Below are 17,990 nucleotides of genomic sequence, written 5' to 3'. Positions count from 1 at the left end.
CAGGAGGATCGCTTGAACCCGTGAGTGGAGGTTGCAGGGAGACAAGATCATGCCCCTGCACTCCAGCCTGGGCAACAAAGCAAGACTCCATCTCAAAAAAAAAAAAAAAAAAAGAAGTGGAAAGCAGAAGGTAATATCCAGAACACTAGTAACAAAGAATGTAAAGCCCCCAGAAGACCTTCTCCATGGGATAAGGACTTAATTTCAGAACAATACCAGGCTTGAATAGACTGACACAGAGGGCCCTTCTCTGCTGACAACTTTGGGAGTGATGGTCCTACCCAGGTCACTTAAGTTTGGCTAAGTGTTTCAACCAATCTGCAAAACTTTACCCCAGCACTTTGCTTCCTGCTCCTGAATTGAGAAATTTCATATTTAGTTGTGAATCACAAGCATATAGAGACTCCACACACTAATTCTTAGGGAAGAGAGCTCCAAGGACCAGACAGAATTATCCTTAAATCAGGAGATGATGAGATATATGGCTAAGAAGCATAACTCAAAGTGTGGACTTCATAGATATCCAATCTAAATAAAATGATATGACCCAACATGGTTCACTTCCTTTCTTAAATAGCTACTTTGTCCCTGTTCAATTTTTATCTACAAATATATTAAGGAAATCAAGCATCACTATAAATGGTAAACCTGAATCATTAAGTAGTACTGTGTTCCCCAGGCTGAGAACTTGGCTAAACCAGATGAATGGGGCTTGAGAGGCCCTTGAAAACATTTCATGAAGACAATGGTAAGGGAAAACACCTAGGCCTGATTTTCTGCCCTCCCTCTTATTACCAGCCACAACCCCCACTCAGGCCTGGATGGTGGGTGGAAGACACCACCAAGTGTTTATGATCAAAGAAACTGTAAAACATGGTTCTTAGGCTCTGAGATACTTCCCGCTTCCCTCACAAACATGCTTATGTTTGGTATGCATGCACATTTGCCTACCAGCACACATAAAGAGACAGCGGAAAAGTCAGAAGTGTTTTCAGGTTCTTTTCTTTAAAAAAAAAAAAAAAGCAAAAACCACGGACCTGGTAGCACTCCAATTTCCCATGATCCCACCCCCAACCCCTCTACACAATAGAAACTACACATATGAGAGAAAGTCTTCTCTAGTCAGGTCAGCCTCTCAGAATGATGGCCTCTGCTGAGTAGAAGCAAGACCCAGTCCCTGGAACACTGGGTAGAGAGTAAGCATGTGCTGTCTCTCAGAATACCCATTTACTTTCTGTCAACTTCAAAAGTCAAGCCCATCCCTCCAGGGAATGGTTTCAGTTCCCGGCTGGGAAGGTTTCCGGATTCTTGGAGGTTGGTACAGTGATTTCCTAGAAGTGAACACAGAAATACCCCCTTCTCCCGACAAAACACACACACACACACACACACACTTGCACACATGCGTCTCTGGGATCCCAGTGCTCCAGGGCCTGAGAGGCATCAGTGTAACCCAGGTTCTGAGTATGTCCTGTAAATTGGAGATTCAGTCTAGCTCACTCCTACTGCACCAGCCTCAACCTGAGAGCCCACTCCAACTGAGTCCCTTCACCATCCATTCTTGGGATGCATCTGAAAGAGAAAGCACTGGTTGGAACTGCTATTTTTAAATTATTAAAATAATTTGCATAGCTAAATTGTAGATCTAAGGCTTCCATGAGTAGAAGAGTTAAGTGTCTGGCAGGGTGCTTATGAAAACACAAAGCTTCTTAAGTTCCACTTTTGGTGTTATTGGACAGCAGACAAACACACATATACACATGCATCCCATCCATCATGTCCTTGTCTCTTCTCTGAGGACAATACCCCAGAGTCTGCTAAGGCCCTCCAAAGATGGAAATGGGCTGGTCAGAAGAACTGCAGGAGCTACTACTGGGATAACCTGACTAAGCTGCCTTCTGGGCTGGGAAGAGGCAGGTACAGCACCTGCCCAGTAAGGAGGGAGCCATGGGTAAGTGGTAAAGCTCTAAAGCCAAAGTTTGTTCATCATAAAGAACCGTCTGGCAAAGTCTTGGGGTGGTGGATACAGAGGGGGCAGGGACACCAATAGGAAGACAGCCAGTGTTTATGCTTAAGGACTAGACGACCCTCCCCTGGCAATGGCAATAATGGGAGACCCAGAATGACTGGCGCGTTAAGGTAAAACCCAGACTTAGGGCTCCTACAGAGAAAGGGCTCCTCCATGTTCCTTCAAATATGGAGGCAGCAGACACCAGGCCTACATGGACTACCTGAAGACATTTCCTAACAAGAAATCAATAATCCCTCAACCCAGCAACCACCTATCCACAGCTTCACTATTTGGCATAGACAGCCAGCCTCTAAGGTCATCCCAGGAGGATATAGCTCCAAATCTGGGGTCTCTTACTTTCCAATTGCAAACTATGATCACAACTTTCAATTTCTGTGGAATGAGTCCCACCCTCCACTAACTATCCAGTCTCAGGATTCCCTGATCTTCCTGAAAAGCCATCTCTCAAAAATATAGTTGTTTAATCCAAACCTTCGTCAAACCTAACTCTTTCCCTGGTCAATTTACCATCCATCCAGGATTGTTTTTCACCAGTAGCTATAGGGTCTGGGATATCTTAAAACTTCCCTTTCTATCTCCTATCCTCCTTACCCCTAACCTCCCCCCACCCCACCCCCAAATAAACAAGACACATGAAAAGTCCAAGTAATAAATAATTGCCCATAAGAAATAAATTAACATGGAGCTCTCTAAAGGGGAAGGAAAGAAACAGGAAAGACTACCAGGATAGGCAGCTGGAGGCTCAGTTCCACCCTGGTGAAAAATGTCTTTTCCAGCCACAACTCTATGACCTTTCATTCACATACTGCAGTGCTTCTCCCTCCCAGCCTCTGCACACAGACAACCTTCCACGCTGGAAAGGGAGAGCTGCTCAGAGATAGCCACCGGGGTTAAGAGACATAGATTGGTAATGCCCATTTTCTCTCATGAATTTCCCCACATTCTCACACAAATGTGGCTCTGAAAACCAGACACTTGAGTTAGCTGGGCCTTCTCTTCACCCATCTAGAAGGAAACTTGTGATTTCCATGGCTCTTCTGGGCTCACCCTGATGTTCACACTAATAGGTGCCATGAACCACCAAACTGACTTCCATTTAAAGAAAGATAAATTCATTTTTCAGTTTCCCTCTTAGTTCTTCCCTCCCTCCCCTCCCACCTTCACCCCTGCTCTGTTCCATACATATACATACATACATACATAAACATACATACATAAACACCCACACACTCACAAACACACATACCTGGTCAGCTTCCTTCCCAACCCCTAAAAAGACCCCACTTCACATGGGATCACAGTCTGCTCCTGCTACCCACCCTCCTTCTCTCACTCATTCTCCCTCCCTTCAATCCCCTCCCCAGGCCAAGCTAAGTCACCTAGTAAGGCAGCTCTCTTGGGAGAGAATGTTCCCAAAAACAGAAATGGGATGTGCGCTTCTACACTCAGATGGGCGAGTAAGCAAGCAGACAGCATAAGCAAGGCAGGAAGGAAAAGAGGCTGCACTGCCCCTCCATCCCTGTTTTGGGTCCCTGATTTCCCACTATTGCTGCTCTGTTGGACCTTTTTTTTTTTTTTGCCTCTTTTGTTAAACAGCAACAGAGCTCTGCCACTTTGGCCAACCACCCTCCTTTGTCCTCTTCCTTTTCCCTCCTGCCAAGTGTCCTATTCTCAAAAAGTCTAAATCACTGCCTTCCAGCTTGGTGGGCAACCTGCTGGGGGCCCCAAGTGAGGTGGGGAGGGGCTCCCCAGCTATTTCCCAGTGACCTCTATCACATCATCGTCCTTATCCTCATCATCATTGGAGCTGAACCCCACCTCGGCGACCTCATGAGAGTCAAATGGAGGCACCTGGGACCGTAGAAGGCCACCAGCTGGGTAGCCTGCATGTGGGGACATGTAGCCTGGATAGATAGACATGCCCCGCGAAAGGTTGCTGGGCAAGACAGGGGAAGGAAAAGGCGCAAACATCCTCGGCTCGGACAGGAGTGGCTGTGAGAATGGGAGTGAATAGCTGGGTAGTATCCCTGGCACAGAAGGGTTGAGCATGAAGGAGGGGTTGCTGGCAGTGACTGAGGTAGCCGTGGAAGAGGAACTGACGGGGCCTGCTGGCACCAGAGGGTCAGTAGTCACTGGAAACACCAGGCGGGCATCTGCCAGCAAATTGGACAGCTGGTAGTAGGAGGGGGTACTGCCCATAAACAGGGAGTTCTCCCCAGCCTGGGAGGTGAAGGGGGTGGTGAGGTTATGGTTTAAGGAGACGGGTGGCATGGCAAACCCGCCAGAGACTGGATACCCGTGTTCATACGGCTGCACGGGGACTGGCAGATGACCCTTCCTGGACCGCCGGCGGGATGACTCCTGGGCAGCAGGTGGTGTGGCCAACTTTCGCTTGTGGCCCCTTAAGTCCAGCACTGGGTGCCTATCACCACAGGGCTGGCCAGTCACCAAGAGGGAACTACTGAGGCAATGACCCCCTAGTCGAGGCTCAGTTCCGAGAGCTGTCCCAGGAACAGCACTGCTGTCCATAAGTTGGGCCGGGGGGCCAGGCAGGGCGGCACTGGCGCTTGGGGAGCTCTGATGGGATTCCCGGGCAGCAGCCACATCTGCATACTGCTGAAGCTCACTGATGATCTCTGGGCTGTCAGGAGAGACGGGCCTGGCCAGCCCCTCAGGATCAGGGGCTTTGGGTGATGAGGCACTGTGTCTGCCGTTGCTTGTGGACTCGCAAGAAGGTCCCTGGGAACCTGGGGACAAAATGTAGGTAACTGAGAACCAGAGTGGCCAGGGAGAGAAGAAGGGTGGAGGAGAAAACTCCATTAAAAAAAATCCTATCCTGTAGTCCCCAAAATTATAATAGTTTGATGTCTAAACAACATCACCCAGTCAACCTTTTCCAGTCACAATGAAAGAAATTCTTTGACCCCAGAAATAAGTCTATCTATGACAAGACATGTAACTTTTCTGCATCCCAGTTCCCCAAACTGTAAAAGTATACCAAAGTAAATCCTATGAGATAAGGGATATGAAACACTAAGAGATCATTCTTAAAACTAGTCAAACTTTTTCTGGCAGTAAGAGACAGTCAGTGATCAGTGTGGGAGAAAGAGGAAAATCAAGCTAAAAAGCACTTCATTCTGATTTGAAAACAAAACAAAATCCATAGCTATGAAAGACAACTGGGACAAATAGGAATCTCAATTTTGGAATACTAGGTAATTTTATGGAACTGTTAGCTTTCTTTAGTGTAATAATGATATTGTGGCTAGGAAGAGAATATCTTTAATCTTAGCAGATGTATGTTGAAGTACTTAGAGATAAAATGACATGATGAAAAACATGACATGATATCTTCAACTTACAAATGACTCAAATAATAGAAAGGGAGGGAGAGAAAGAAGAAGGTTTATGAAAACCAACAATCATTAAATCTAGGTGCAGGATATATGGGTGCTCATGGTGCTATTTTTCAACTTTTCTGTATGTATGAAAATTTGAAATTTCCATAATACAAAGCAGGGAATAAGAGCATTCTAGCCCTCTAGAATTCTAGCTTGGGGTGGGAGGATTCAATGAGAACCACTCCCACTGAGGGGAACTTGGCAAGAGTTCTTAACACTGTTCATGTGCCACACATACGCCCTTTGACCTGGCAATCCCACTTTAAGGAACATATCCTATAGATATAACCACCTCTGAAAAACCACTGTCAGTGATGGTGGAGTATAATAATCAAAATGTATGTTGACAGGGAACTAGTTAATACATTGTGTTATAGCTCATCCTGTGCGAACCTTCAAGGAGACATATCTAGAAGAAATGATAAGGAATAAACTATTACTGGTAAGTGAAAAAAGGAGTAAATAGTATTTTATGGTATGTTAGCATTTGTTTTAAAAATACAAAGAAAGTTGGCTGGGCAAGGTGGCTCACACCTTAACACCAGCAATTTGGAAGGCCGAGGTGGGTGGATCACTTGAGGTCAGGAGTTAAAAGACCAGCCTGGGCAACATGGTGAAACCCCATCTCTACAAAACATGCAAAAATTAGCTGGGTGTGGTGGCACGCACCTGTAATCCCAGCTAATTGGGAGGCTGAGTCAGAAGAATCGTTTGAACCCGGGAGGCGGAGGTTGCAGTGAGCTGAGATTGCGCTACTGCACTCCAGCCTGGGTGACAGAGCAAGACTGTGTCTCAAAAAAAAAAAAAAAAAAAAAAAAAGGAGGAGCAATGGATGGCTGCGACCATGGTGGAGGAAAAACTTATGGCCCGGCGTGGTGGCTCACGCCTGTAATCCCAGCACTTTGAGAGGCCGAGGCAGGCGGATCACAGGGTCAGGAGTTCAAGACCAGCCTGATCAACATGGTGAAATCCCATCTCTACTAAAAATACAAAAATTAGCTGGGTGTGGTGGCATGCTCCTGTAATCGCAGCTACGCAGGAGGCTGCGGCGGGAGAATCACTTGAACATGGGAGGCGGAGGTTGCAGTGAGCCGAGATTACACCATTGTACTCCAGCCTAGGCAACAGAGCGAAACTCCATCTCAAAAAAAAAAAAAAAAAAAAAAAAACCTTACTTTTCACTTTACCTCTTTGTGTACATTCTGAATTGTGAACCATGTACATATTATCTGTTCACATAATAAGTTAATACCTAACCAAAATAAAGCAAACGAATGTTTGAAAAGTAAAATGGAAAGTAAAAGCCATCACACCTGAGGCAGCCATCCGACCATCTTCAGGAACCTTTGGTTTGCCAGTTGCCCGGACAGCAAAGATCCGTCCATCACTGGTACGGATGTATGTCCCTAAGAATAGACATGAGGAAGACAGTTAGAAGCAGACATTCAATACAGCCAATCCTGGGAAACTCCAGGCTATGCGCCATGGGCTTGTAAATAGCTATGCAATTAGCTATACCATCTCCCAAGACCCCTGAAATAAGGAGTGGGGTGACTGAGCTATGGACTCATAATTATTCATTTATTTCACAAACATTGATTACATGACTACCATGTGCCAGGCACTGTTCTAGACACTAGAATGCACAAGGCAGAAAAAGTCCCTGTCTCATGGAGCTTAGTCTCTAGAGGGAGACAGAGACTTACACCACAAAGTATCAGGAAGGGTTCAATGCAATGGAGAAATAAATAAGGTACTACAAAAGAGAGTAAGTTGGCATCCTATGTTCCCAGGCACTCTGGCCCAGGTCCTCCTCTTGATCTGGAAGGAAGGAACCTTATTGCTTCAATATCCTCTCTCCCCTAGTAGGAATAATTCAAGAAAGACCTGCATTCTATTCCCACAAGGCACTAATCTATCTTCTCTTCAGCCTTGGGTATGTCATTTGATCAACCTCCTTGAATGTCAGTGCTGCCTTTAGGCTGGGAGTTGGCAAACTTTTTTACAAGAGCCAGATAGTTTTTGGGCCAGGCAGGGTGGCTCACGTCTGTAATCCCAGCACTTTGGGAGGCCGAGGCAGGAGGATCACGAGGTCAGGAGATTGAGACCATCCTGGCTAACACGGTGAAACCCGGTCTCTACTAAAAATACAAAAAATTAGCTGGGCGTGGTGGTGGGCGCCTGTAGTCCCAGCTACTTGAAAGGTTGAGGCAGGAGAATGGCATGAACCTGGGAGGCGGAGCATGCAGTGAGCCAAGATCACGCCACTGTACTCCAGCCTGGATGACAGAGCGAGACTCCGTCTCAAAAAACAAAACAAAACAAAACAAAAACAAGAGCCAGATAGTTTTATAAGAGCTTTATAAGTCATAAAGTCTTTATAAGTCATAAACTCCTCAATTCTGCTGCTGTAACACAAAAATAGCTTGGCATGACTGTTCTCCAATAAATTTTTATGGACACTGAAATGTGAAATTCATATAATTTCACATGTCACAAAATATTACTCTTTTGATTTTTTTTCAACCAATTAAAAATGTAAAACCCATTCTTATCTTGCAGATATTACAACAGGTAGCAGGCTAGATTTGGCCCATGGGGCATAGAGTTTGGTGACTCCTGCTATACACTAGGAAGAGAGCAGTAAAGGGGGCTGGGATCTAGACTAGGAAGAATCCAGTAAGGAGGCTGGGAATGGTGTTTTCTGTGAGTCCGGGTATTTCATGGCACTTTTTCCCTAACCTCAAAGGTATTCTAATCCAATAGAAGCTAGGGCAAAATCTCTTTACTGAACAAAAAGTCTCAAAGAGCCTCACACAATCATGGGGCTTAAAGGCTAATATGTAAAACAGGCTTGGTTAGGAGATGTGGGTGCAGAAAAGAGGGGGAAAAACAGGCTTAGATTGTGTCTCAACACTGTTCAGCCCAGCTTTTTTATTCCACCAATCTCATGTCCCTCTGTAAGGAAGACAGAGGCAGATGTGGACTTTTCAAATTACCACATGCAAAAATTCTATCATGCAACCCATGTGTAATTCATCCACATAATACATTTCCTATCAGGGGACTCCCACCCTGCTCCAAGCAAGTGGGTAAATATATGTAGGCTTATAACCCATTCCACCGCTCTTTCCTTCCAATTTTGGTCTCCTTGTGTCTACTTGTCCCATCCCAAGATTCTCATAAAAATGACAGTAAGGGCCGGGTATGGTGGCTCACGCCTGTAATCCCGGCACTTTGGGAAGCCAAGGTGGGCGGATCATGAGGTCAAGAAATTGAGACCATCCTGGCCAACATAATGAAACCCCGTCTCTACTAAACAAAAAAAAAAAAGTACAAAAATTAGCTGGGCGTGGTGGCACGTGCCTGTAGTCCCAGCTACTTGGGAGGCTGAGGCTGAAGAATCGCTTGAACCTGGGAGGTGGAGGTTGCAGTGAGCCAAGATCGCGCCACTGCACTCCAGCCTGGCGACAGAGCGAGACTCCGTCTCAAAAAAAAAAAAGGACAGCAAGATAGAGAAATGTAGGGACCTTAATTTCCTTCTTTTAAACCACTGACTAATAATCCTATGGGCTCAACCCAACTCCCCTAAGCTCCTACAAATGCTATTTTCTCATTCAGTTCCTGAATGTGACATCCTAATGGGATGATTCCTATGCCCTGTCTAGCTCAAGTCATACATATTTATTATTCTTCCCAGCCCAGCACTTTCAACCAAAGGCAGGGCACAGGTCCTTGGTCAGGCTCTTACCTTTTGTCCCACGGATGATGTGGATGCTCTCACCAGCATTAATTCTTGCCTGTACATCTGTGGAGCTGTTCAGTCCAGGAATAACAATATCTAGGAAAAACACAGATCTTAAATTTAGATTGCACGGGGCCTGACTGAAGGAGGGGGGGAAATTGCAAAGTCCCACATCTACCCCAGTTCTTCACTGGTTTCCCTACAGCCTCTCAGTGGGGCATAGGTCCAAAACCAAGGAAGGTAAAGCAAGCAGGATCTTTCACAATTATCTAAACAAAGAATACTATGAAAACAGGAACCTCGCCAGAAATCTGAGCTGATTATCTTTGTAATCAATTTCCCTTGATTTAAATAGAAATTCATAGTTTTTGGTGTGAAAAATGTTTTAGTTCAGATGGTTGTTTCTGTGTATTTTTTTCCTCCTCCCTAAACTATTTGCACGTATCTGCTCCACATCACTTTAGGCTCCAAAAATGGCCTAATCTTCTTCCTTGCTGGCATTACCCCACACCTGGGAAACAGTATTTTCAAGAATTAGTAGATAATAGGATTACAAGGGGCTCTCTTTTTCACTCGTTTCAAATTTTTTACTTAGAAAAATCAGTTAAGATCTTTTCATTAAAATTTATATATTGGCCGGGTGCAGTGGCTCACACCTGTAATCACAGCACTTTGAGAGGCCACGGCGGGTGAACTGCTTGAGTTCAGGAGTTTGAAACCACCCTGGACAATATGGTGAAACCCCATCTCTACCAAAATACAAAAAAGTTCACTGGGCATGGTGGTGCATGCCTGTAATCCCAGCAACTAGGGAAGCTGAGGCAGAAGAATCACTTGAGCCTGGAAGTGCAGTGAGCCAAGATCGTGCACTCCAGCCTGAGCAACAGAGCAAGACTCCATCTTCAAAAAAGTAATAATAATAATAATTTATATATAACAAATATTTCCAAATAACAAGATAAAAAACAGGATCACAAAATGTTTTCCATCTTAATCATACTGAATTACAGAACAAGCTCCTGGAGTGGATGGGTTGGCTACCTCCCACCACTGCTGACTGGCCCACCATGCTCAATTTACATCAGACTCGCAAAGGTAGAGCAAGTGACAATTCAGGTCTTCTAATTATGTACAAAGGTTGACAGCTGTCTTTTAAACCCAGATGGCTCTACAGTCAGGCAGGGTTCAGCATATTCACAGCTCTGTAAGAACCTGAGACCGACCCTGTGTTCCAGTGACATTTCCACAATTCCTGTAGCGCTCAGAGTCTATCTCACCCACCAAATCCAAGAAAACCCAGTTCTGTGTTGTTATTCTCAAGATATTTCACTAGAATCCAAATTCCTCAAGACCAGGGACTGTTGTCTTCCCTATTTTTTATCAACAGTGCCAAGTGTAGTAAGGTCAAAAATACAAAAGGTGTTTAATAGATACTTCCTAAATGAACAAAGTCATTTTAAAAGGGACAGCAGCTCTGCCACAGAACCCAGGAGTTCCCACCTGTTGTGGTGACCACCTTCTGCACAAGGACTCCTGCACGCTGCAAGTAGTTGATTGGAAAGTTCATGGATGGATTTGTGCTGGAGGCAGAGCTTACGCTGCCTCCCAGTGGGACATGCCGGGGCATCATGGGGATGGGGGTGGACTGTACAGGACGAACACTGGCCACAGGCTTTTCATCACCCTTCAAAGTTGGCTGCCTGTAAGAGAAAGACAAGGACACTAAAAGAGTTTGCCAGAACAACTCTTACCTTTCTCCAAAGGCTACAGAGCCTCTCTAGGCTGTCCCATTCTACACCATCAGTTGCTGCTCAGAGAAGGATCAGAAGAATCTGCAGGGTCTGGTTAATTCAAAAGGAGACTAGAAGGCAGGACTCAATTGTAGCAAAAGAGGCAGAGGGATAAAATCTGTCAAAGTCTAAGGATAATCAGATGTTGGTGGAATAATATTTTCTGGACACGCAAGACAGTATTTGCTCCTCTAGAACCTGGACTATCTACACTAGGAGTTAGTCCCTAAAGGGAAGCCAGGAAGCTGTCAAGATGCAATAAGGCAGGAAAAGTTCTCCTGACCACGGCGTATGTTAAGTTGAGATGGGCAGAATTTTCCCCATTCACCCATGGAAAATGGGCCATGTAATGACACATGTTTAGGTGATCCTAAAAAATAGTGTCCCAACTTTAAACATCTTTACTTTCTCTCTGAAACCTTGAGTCTCAATAAGTAATACAGACACCTCTCTCTCTCTTCTGCATTACTTTTCATTTGAGTTCATCCTAGCTCCAGCCTGGACCAACCCTCAAAGTGCCCCTCCAGTCATGACAACAAAAGCAGCAGCTGCCAAAGCACTGTGTACAAAAGCTAGGCTTCTACTGATTTAAGATTTTTGAAAAGTCCCTGTCTACAAGCTTTCTTAAGTCTGCATCTTTTGTCTTTGGGCCTGGGGCGGAGGCAGGGGGATGTGGAAACCCTTGGACTGATACATTCTTCCTCATCTGACTGAAGACTGGCACATAAAATAACACTTTTATACCACTCTGCTGTTGGAGCTGGTCTGCATGACTCCTCAAACACATTGCTCTTAGGTTTTTAAAGGCCCCTTTGGTCAGCCCTTTGTCCCTGTGGACCTCCAACTTCCCAGATGGGCCCCAGACCTGTACTATCTGGCCTGTTTCCCCAATGTCTTCCTAGGATGGTTTGGCAGGAGTTAGAGGCCCTGGTCAGGTATCAGTGTAACAGAAACCCAGCCCAAGCCTCATACCCTGCAGGCACTAAGACTAAGAATTTGGGTAAGAAGTGTTCCTCACATGTACCCATGTGGACAAAAAAAAAACTCAGCAGGATCATGAACTCATCAAATGCTGTGAGAAGCTGGTGCCCCCATAGGGCCAGAACTAAGCCAGAAACAAAGCTGACATCTCCTTATAGCCAGCCTGGACCATTTGTCACATCTCTCCATGTGGCTTTTCTCACTGGGCTCAGATTTAGTCCACTCCTGATGTTACACAGAAAAGCCCAAAAAAGAGGGGGCGGGGGAAGAGGGGGACGCCGGTGGAGGAAAAGAGAAGAGACCATTCCTGAGCAATACTATCTTGGGAAATGACAGAAGTAAAGTCTGAAAGTTTTGAAAGAGAGTGACTTTCTCTTTTGAGATTGGGTCCCACTATGTTGCCAAGGCTGGTCTCCAATTACTGGAGTTTCTGCCGAGAGATCCACCGTTAGTCTGACAGGCTTCCCTTTATGGGTAACCCGACCTTTCTCTCCGGCTGCCCTTAACATTTTTTCCTTCCTTTCAACCTTGGTGAATCTGACAATTATGTGTCTTGGGGTTGCTCTTCTCGAAGAGTATCTTTGTGGTGTTCTCTGTATTTCCTGAATTTGAATGTTGGCCTGCTTTGCTAGGTTGGGGAAGTTCTACTGGATAATATCCTAAAGAGTGTTTTCCAGCTTGGTTCTATTCTCCCTGTCACTTTCAGGTACACCAATCAAGCGTAGATTTGGTCTTTTCACATAGTCCCATATTTCTTGGAGGCTTTGTTCGTTTCTTTTTACTCTTTTTTCTCTAAACTTTTCTCACTTCATTTCACTCATTTGATCTTCAATCACTGATGCCCTTTCTTCCAGTTGATCAAATCGGCTACTGAAGCTTGTGCATGCGTCACATAGTTCTCATGCCACAGTTTTCAGCTCCATCAGGTCATTTAAGGTCTTCTCTACACTGTTCATTCTAGTTAGCCATTTGTCTCATCTTTTTTCGAGGTTTTCAGCTTCCTTGCAATGCATTTGAACATCCTCCTTTAGCTCAGAGAAGTTTGTTATTACCGACCTTCAGAAGCCTGCTTCTGTCAACTTGTCAAAGTCATTCTCTGTCCAGCTTTGTTCTGTTGCTGGCAAGGAGCTGTGATCCTTTGGAGGAGAAGAGGTGCTCTGGTTTTTAGAATTTTCAGCTTTTCTGCTCTGGTTTCTTCCCATCTTTGTGGTTTTATCTACATTTGGTCTTTGATGCTGGTGACGTACAGATGGGGTTTTGGTGTAGATGACCTTTTTGTTGATGTTGATGCTATTCCTTTCTGTTTGTTAGTTTTCCTTCTAACAGTCAGGTCCCTCAGCTGCAGGTCTGTTAGAGTTTGCTGGAGGTCGACGCTGTGTGCCTCGGTATCACCAGCGGAGGCTGCAGAACAGCAAATATTGCTGCCTGAACCTTCCTCTGGAGGCTTCGTCTCAAAGGGGCACCTGGCTGTATGAGTGTCAGTCAGCCCCTACTGGGAAGTGTCTCCCAGTTAGGCTACACGGGGGTCAGGGACCCTCTTGAGGAGGCAGACTGTCCATTCTCAGAGCTCAAACATTGTGCTGGGAGAACCACTGCTCTCTTCAGAGCTGTCTGACAGGGACATTTAAGTCTGCAGAAGTTTCTGCTGCCTTTTATTCAGCTATGCCCTGCCCCCAGAGGTGAAATCTACAGAGGCAGGCAAGCCTGGTTGAGCTGTGGTGGGCTCCACCCAGCTGCAGCTTCCAGACTGCTTGTTTACCCATTCAAGCCTCAGCAATGGTGGACATCCCTCCCCAAGCCAGGCTGCCACCTTGCTGTTCGATCTTGGAGTGCTGCACTAGCAGTGAGCAAGGCTCCATGGGCATGGGACCCACTGAGCCATGCACGGGGTATAATCTCCTGGTGTGCCGTTTGCTAAGACCATTGGAAAAGCGCAGTATTTGGGTGGCAGTGTACCAATTTTCCAGGTACAGTCCATCACGGCTTCCCTTGGCTAGGAAAGGGAAATCCCCAGACCCCTTGTGCTTCCCAGGTGACGCGATGCCCTGCCCTGCTTTGGCTCACCCTCTGTGGGCTGCATCCACTGTCTAACCAGTTCCAATGAGACGAACCAGGTACCTCAGTTGGAAATGCAGAAATCACCTGACTTCTGCATCGATCATGCTGGGAGCTGCAGCTTGTTTGTTTTTAACATGAGAATCTTAATAAGGAAAAAAAATTTTAGGCTGGGCATGGTGGCTCATGCCTGTAATTATGACATTTTGGGAGGCTGATATGGAAGGATCACTTGAGCCCAGGAGTTCTAGACCAGTCTGAGCAACACAGTGAGACCTCATCTCGACTAAAAGAAAAAAAAAAATTTTTTTTTTTTTGAGACAGAGTTTCGCTCTTGTTGCCCAGGCCAAAGTGCAATGGCACGATCTTGGCTCACCACAACCTCTACCTCCCAGGTTCAAGCAATTCTCCTGCCTCAGCCTCCCAAGTAGCTGGGATTACAGGCACACGGTACCACACCCAGCTAATTTTTGTATTTTTAGTAGAGATGGGGGTTTCTCCGTGTTGGTCAAGCTGATCTTGAACTCCCGACCTCAGATGATCTGCCCGCCTCGGCCTCCCAAAGTGCTGAGATTATAGGCGTGAGCCACTGCGCCCAGCCAAAAAAATTTTTTTAATTAGCCAGGCATAGTGATGCACACCTGTAGTCCCAGCTACTTGGGAGGCTGAGGTGTTAGGATCACTTGAGCCCAGCAGGTCGAGGCTGCAGGGAGCTGTGATCGCACCCTTGCACTCTAGCCTAGCAACAGAGTAACACCCTGTTGCAAAAAAGAAAGAAAATTTAAATCTGTTCACATCAAATAATTATTTTTAATTCAAGATAATCAAATAATTAAAAATGCAAGCTACTGAATCAGGTAGCAGATCTGATCAGTAAGTGGAGGGTGAGAGCTGTGAGGCACTGTTTTGAAATTAAAAAAAAAAATTAAACCTAGATAACTGTTCTGTAATATCTTACAAGGAGCCTCTCTCTCTGCTTAGCAGTTGGCTTCTATTCTGTTAATATTCTGAACAAGTCTAGATGTTGTACTCAAAAAAGAGATTTTTTGATTCCAGATCATGGTACAGACATAGAATGAATCCCCTTAGGAGCAGCAGGATTCCCTGACTGTAATCTGAGAGAACAGATCCTTTATCCTTGAACATCACTGCTAAGTGAGGCCTAGAACTAAGGTGCTAGGGGTAAGATGCACCTGTGTGGAATGGCTGGGCCTCTTTTTGGGAAGTTTTATCCCCGACTCCTATCCAGGTGTCCAGAAGGACTCTCCTGGGTCATGGGCCAGCAGCTCACTTTTCCAGCTAGGGCAGTCAAAACCAGAACCATTCAAAACACCAGGGCTGCTGAACTACTTTCACACCTACCCTAGAGCAGAGCCTGTCAATTCACAGCAGTCAAGGAACAAGTTGTAGGCTCTGCTTTTGTTTAAAATATGAACAAGTTGAAAGGTGTTTGTGCCTGGCCCAGCAGGAGACCCTCCCCTTTCTGGCCATAACGGTATACCCAACATACCACCTGGGCATCATGGCAAGGGTTCCAGGAAGCATCAACTCACCAGTTTCTCTGGCTGAAGGCAGGGATGCTGGTCAGGCTCTGATCACTGGCAGGGTAATACTGCGCATACGATGGGCGGGTATAGGGGACTGACGTGCGTTTGTCTTCCTCATAGCTTTTCTTTGCTGCTTTTTTCTCAGCCTTGGTTAGCTTGTGATCCTTTCGGTTCAGGAGCAATGACTCATGCTCGAAAGGCTCCTGGGGACACAGGAGGATGTTGATTTAGTTACCAATATGGCTGATGGATAATGAGCCTTACTTTAAGACCAAGAAAAGAGCTGGCTGTCTCCAGCACTAGTGAGGAGACTGCTCATAGATACACAGGCTGGTTTACTGTCTTTCTGTCAAGAGTGTAATTTATAGCTCTAACCTAGGACCAGCTTTAGACATCAAAGCCTGCCTTCCCTATCAAAAGAATGGGGGAGTTCAGATAATTAACAAACTACATTTTTAGAAATTTCCCCTCTCTTTCTGCTAAGAAGACTCACACTGGCCAAATTATTATACATGGCTAACCTTAGCACTCCCAGGACCAGATTAGGGAAGGGGGTAAGTGGTTGGGGAAAGGGAGGGGGACTGAGTGGGGCAAGAAAAAGAAGCCCTTGAGTCCAAGTCACCTGCATGAAACATCACCTTGGATGAAGAAAACAAGCTTACAAGACAAGCCTCCCTTGACAGAGATTCCCACTCCGGGGACTGCATGCATACCAAGTTCTTACCTTGGTGATGAGGTGAGGGTACTTCAGACAAGCCAGTTGCAGGACTGACTCCTTGATCCCCTTTATGTTCAAGGAAACTTGGGGAGCTGGCTCCTTCTCAACAAAGTGCAGTAGGTTTTCTACCTCTTTCCGGGTAAAGTTCAGCATTGGATTTAGATCATCCACCACCCGATCTAGAAGGATAAAAACATGGAGAAAGTCAGCACACCGCATTAAAAACTGTAAAGGTCAACAGAGAGAAGTAGCATAACTGTCACTAATAATGAAAAGTCATCCCATATCTGAAAGTCAAAGACTAGGTCTGAGGTCCTGGTGACACTGGAAACATCATATAAGGGGAGAACTTGTATAACGAGCTTGGTTTGTTATCATTAAACTCACCTTCAACAAGTTGAGGTCAATTACCTTTTAAGCAATGTGAATCAGAATGAGATAGGAGGAAATGATGGCTTTCTCGAAGCCTGCCTGTGTTCCCATATCCTGCTCCTCCTCTCCCACCCTTGATACTAAAAGGCTGTATAGATGTGCCTCTCTGAAGTCTGGAAGATGGCCCACCTGACATGCCCTGCTTGGAAATCTGACGGTCATAGATCTTCTTTTCTAGAGTGTAATCAGCCACAAGGCGATAGATGTAACAGGGCTTTTTCTGGCCATAACGGTATACCCGACATACTGCCTGGGCGTCATGGCAAGGGTTCCAGGAAGCATCAAACACCACCACTCGGTTGGCACCAATCAGATTCACACCCAAGCATCCGGCCCTTTAAAAGACAAGCCAACAATCACAGAATCTTTAGTCTTAAAAAAGGTTTTCAAATCAGTTTTGCCTTCTGTGACTTCTACCCCAATATTACTCTGTCCTAAGCCCTAAGCACAACATACTCAAGGATTTTGCTGTCCTGCTGATAAACAGTACATTCCTCAAGCACTGAAAATTGTGCCCTGAAATCCAACATGAAAGTGTCTACCAGCTCAGAAAGAAAACTTACTCTCCTCTTCTCTGTACCAAGTAAGGCCCCCACATCCTGGCCTTGGAGTGATGTTCCTTGGTGAGGGGAAACTTCTGCACACAGATGTTTCCACTATTTTTAGTCCAACAGCTTAGAAGAGTGACTGGCTCACAGCCTGCCAAGGGCATTATGATGGCAGAAGGCAGCACAGCCTTCAAGCTGCTTGGCATAAGACAATGCCATCAGCCTTTTACAGTTACCTTGCACTTTCTCCTTTTTAAAGCACTTTCACATTCACCACATCATCTAAGCCTCATAACACTCCTGAGAGAAAAGCCAATTAAAACCCTTGGGTATTTTTTGTTGCTGTTGTTTGTTTTTTTCAAAAATGAGACGGGGTCTCACTCTGTCACTCAGGCTGGAGTGCAGTGACTCAATCAGAGCTCACTGTAGCTTCAACCTCTCAGATTCAAGCCATCCTCCTGCCTCTGCCTCCCAAGCAGCTGGGACCACAGGCGCATGCCACCACACTCAGCTAATTGTTTGATTTTTTGTAGAGACAAGGTCTTAGTACGTTGCCCAGGCTGGTCTTGAACCCCTGGGTTCAAGCAATCCTCCCACCTTGGCCTCCCAAAGTGCTGGGGTTACAGGCATGAGCCACAACCATTGTTAATGAAGGTCTCAAAAAATTTTATGATACCATCATGACTGCCCTGCTAACCTAATTTCCTTTTGAAGTCCCCTCTCTGACCCCAAAAACAATTA

At 45.6% G+C, this 17,990-nt stretch overlaps 1 protein-coding gene across 9 annotated transcripts in view; it reads right to left on the bottom strand.

The window, feature by feature from the left end:
• Positions 1-17,990, bottom strand: part of LOC105480508 (RAD54 like 2) — a 167,848-nt gene that overhangs the window by 37,611 nt on the left and 112,247 nt on the right. For 7 of the 9 annotated variants that reach the window (XR_003017767.2, XR_003017768.2, XM_011739490.3 and 4 more), the window contains 7 exons: positions 16,831-17,036; positions 16,276-16,448; positions 15,558-15,754; positions 10,679-10,878; positions 9,185-9,274; positions 6,747-6,839; positions 4,329-4,779 (listed from right to left, as the gene is read on the bottom strand). Coding sequence is in view for 7 of the 9 variants with exons in the window: in XM_011739490.3 (XP_011737792.3) it covers positions 4,329-4,779; positions 6,747-6,839; positions 9,185-9,274; positions 10,679-10,878; positions 15,558-15,754; positions 16,276-16,448; positions 16,831-17,036 (1,410 nt within the window). In the remaining 2 variants the exon portion in view is untranslated. Of the gene's footprint in view, positions 1-1,009; positions 4,780-6,746; positions 6,840-9,184; positions 9,275-10,678; positions 10,879-15,557; positions 15,755-16,275; positions 16,449-16,830; positions 17,037-17,990 lie in introns of those variants that run through there. The other 2 variants (XM_071091795.1, XM_024792526.2) reach the window with 2 other exon arrangements.

The sequence above is a fragment of the Macaca nemestrina genome, chromosome 2 (genome assembly GCF_043159975.1).
Source record: "Macaca nemestrina isolate mMacNem1 chromosome 2, mMacNem.hap1, whole genome shotgun sequence".
In the NCBI taxonomy this organism is placed as follows: Eukaryota; Metazoa; Chordata; class Mammalia; order Primates; family Cercopithecidae; genus Macaca; species Macaca nemestrina.
This window is presented reverse-complemented; position numbering and strand designations above follow the sequence as displayed.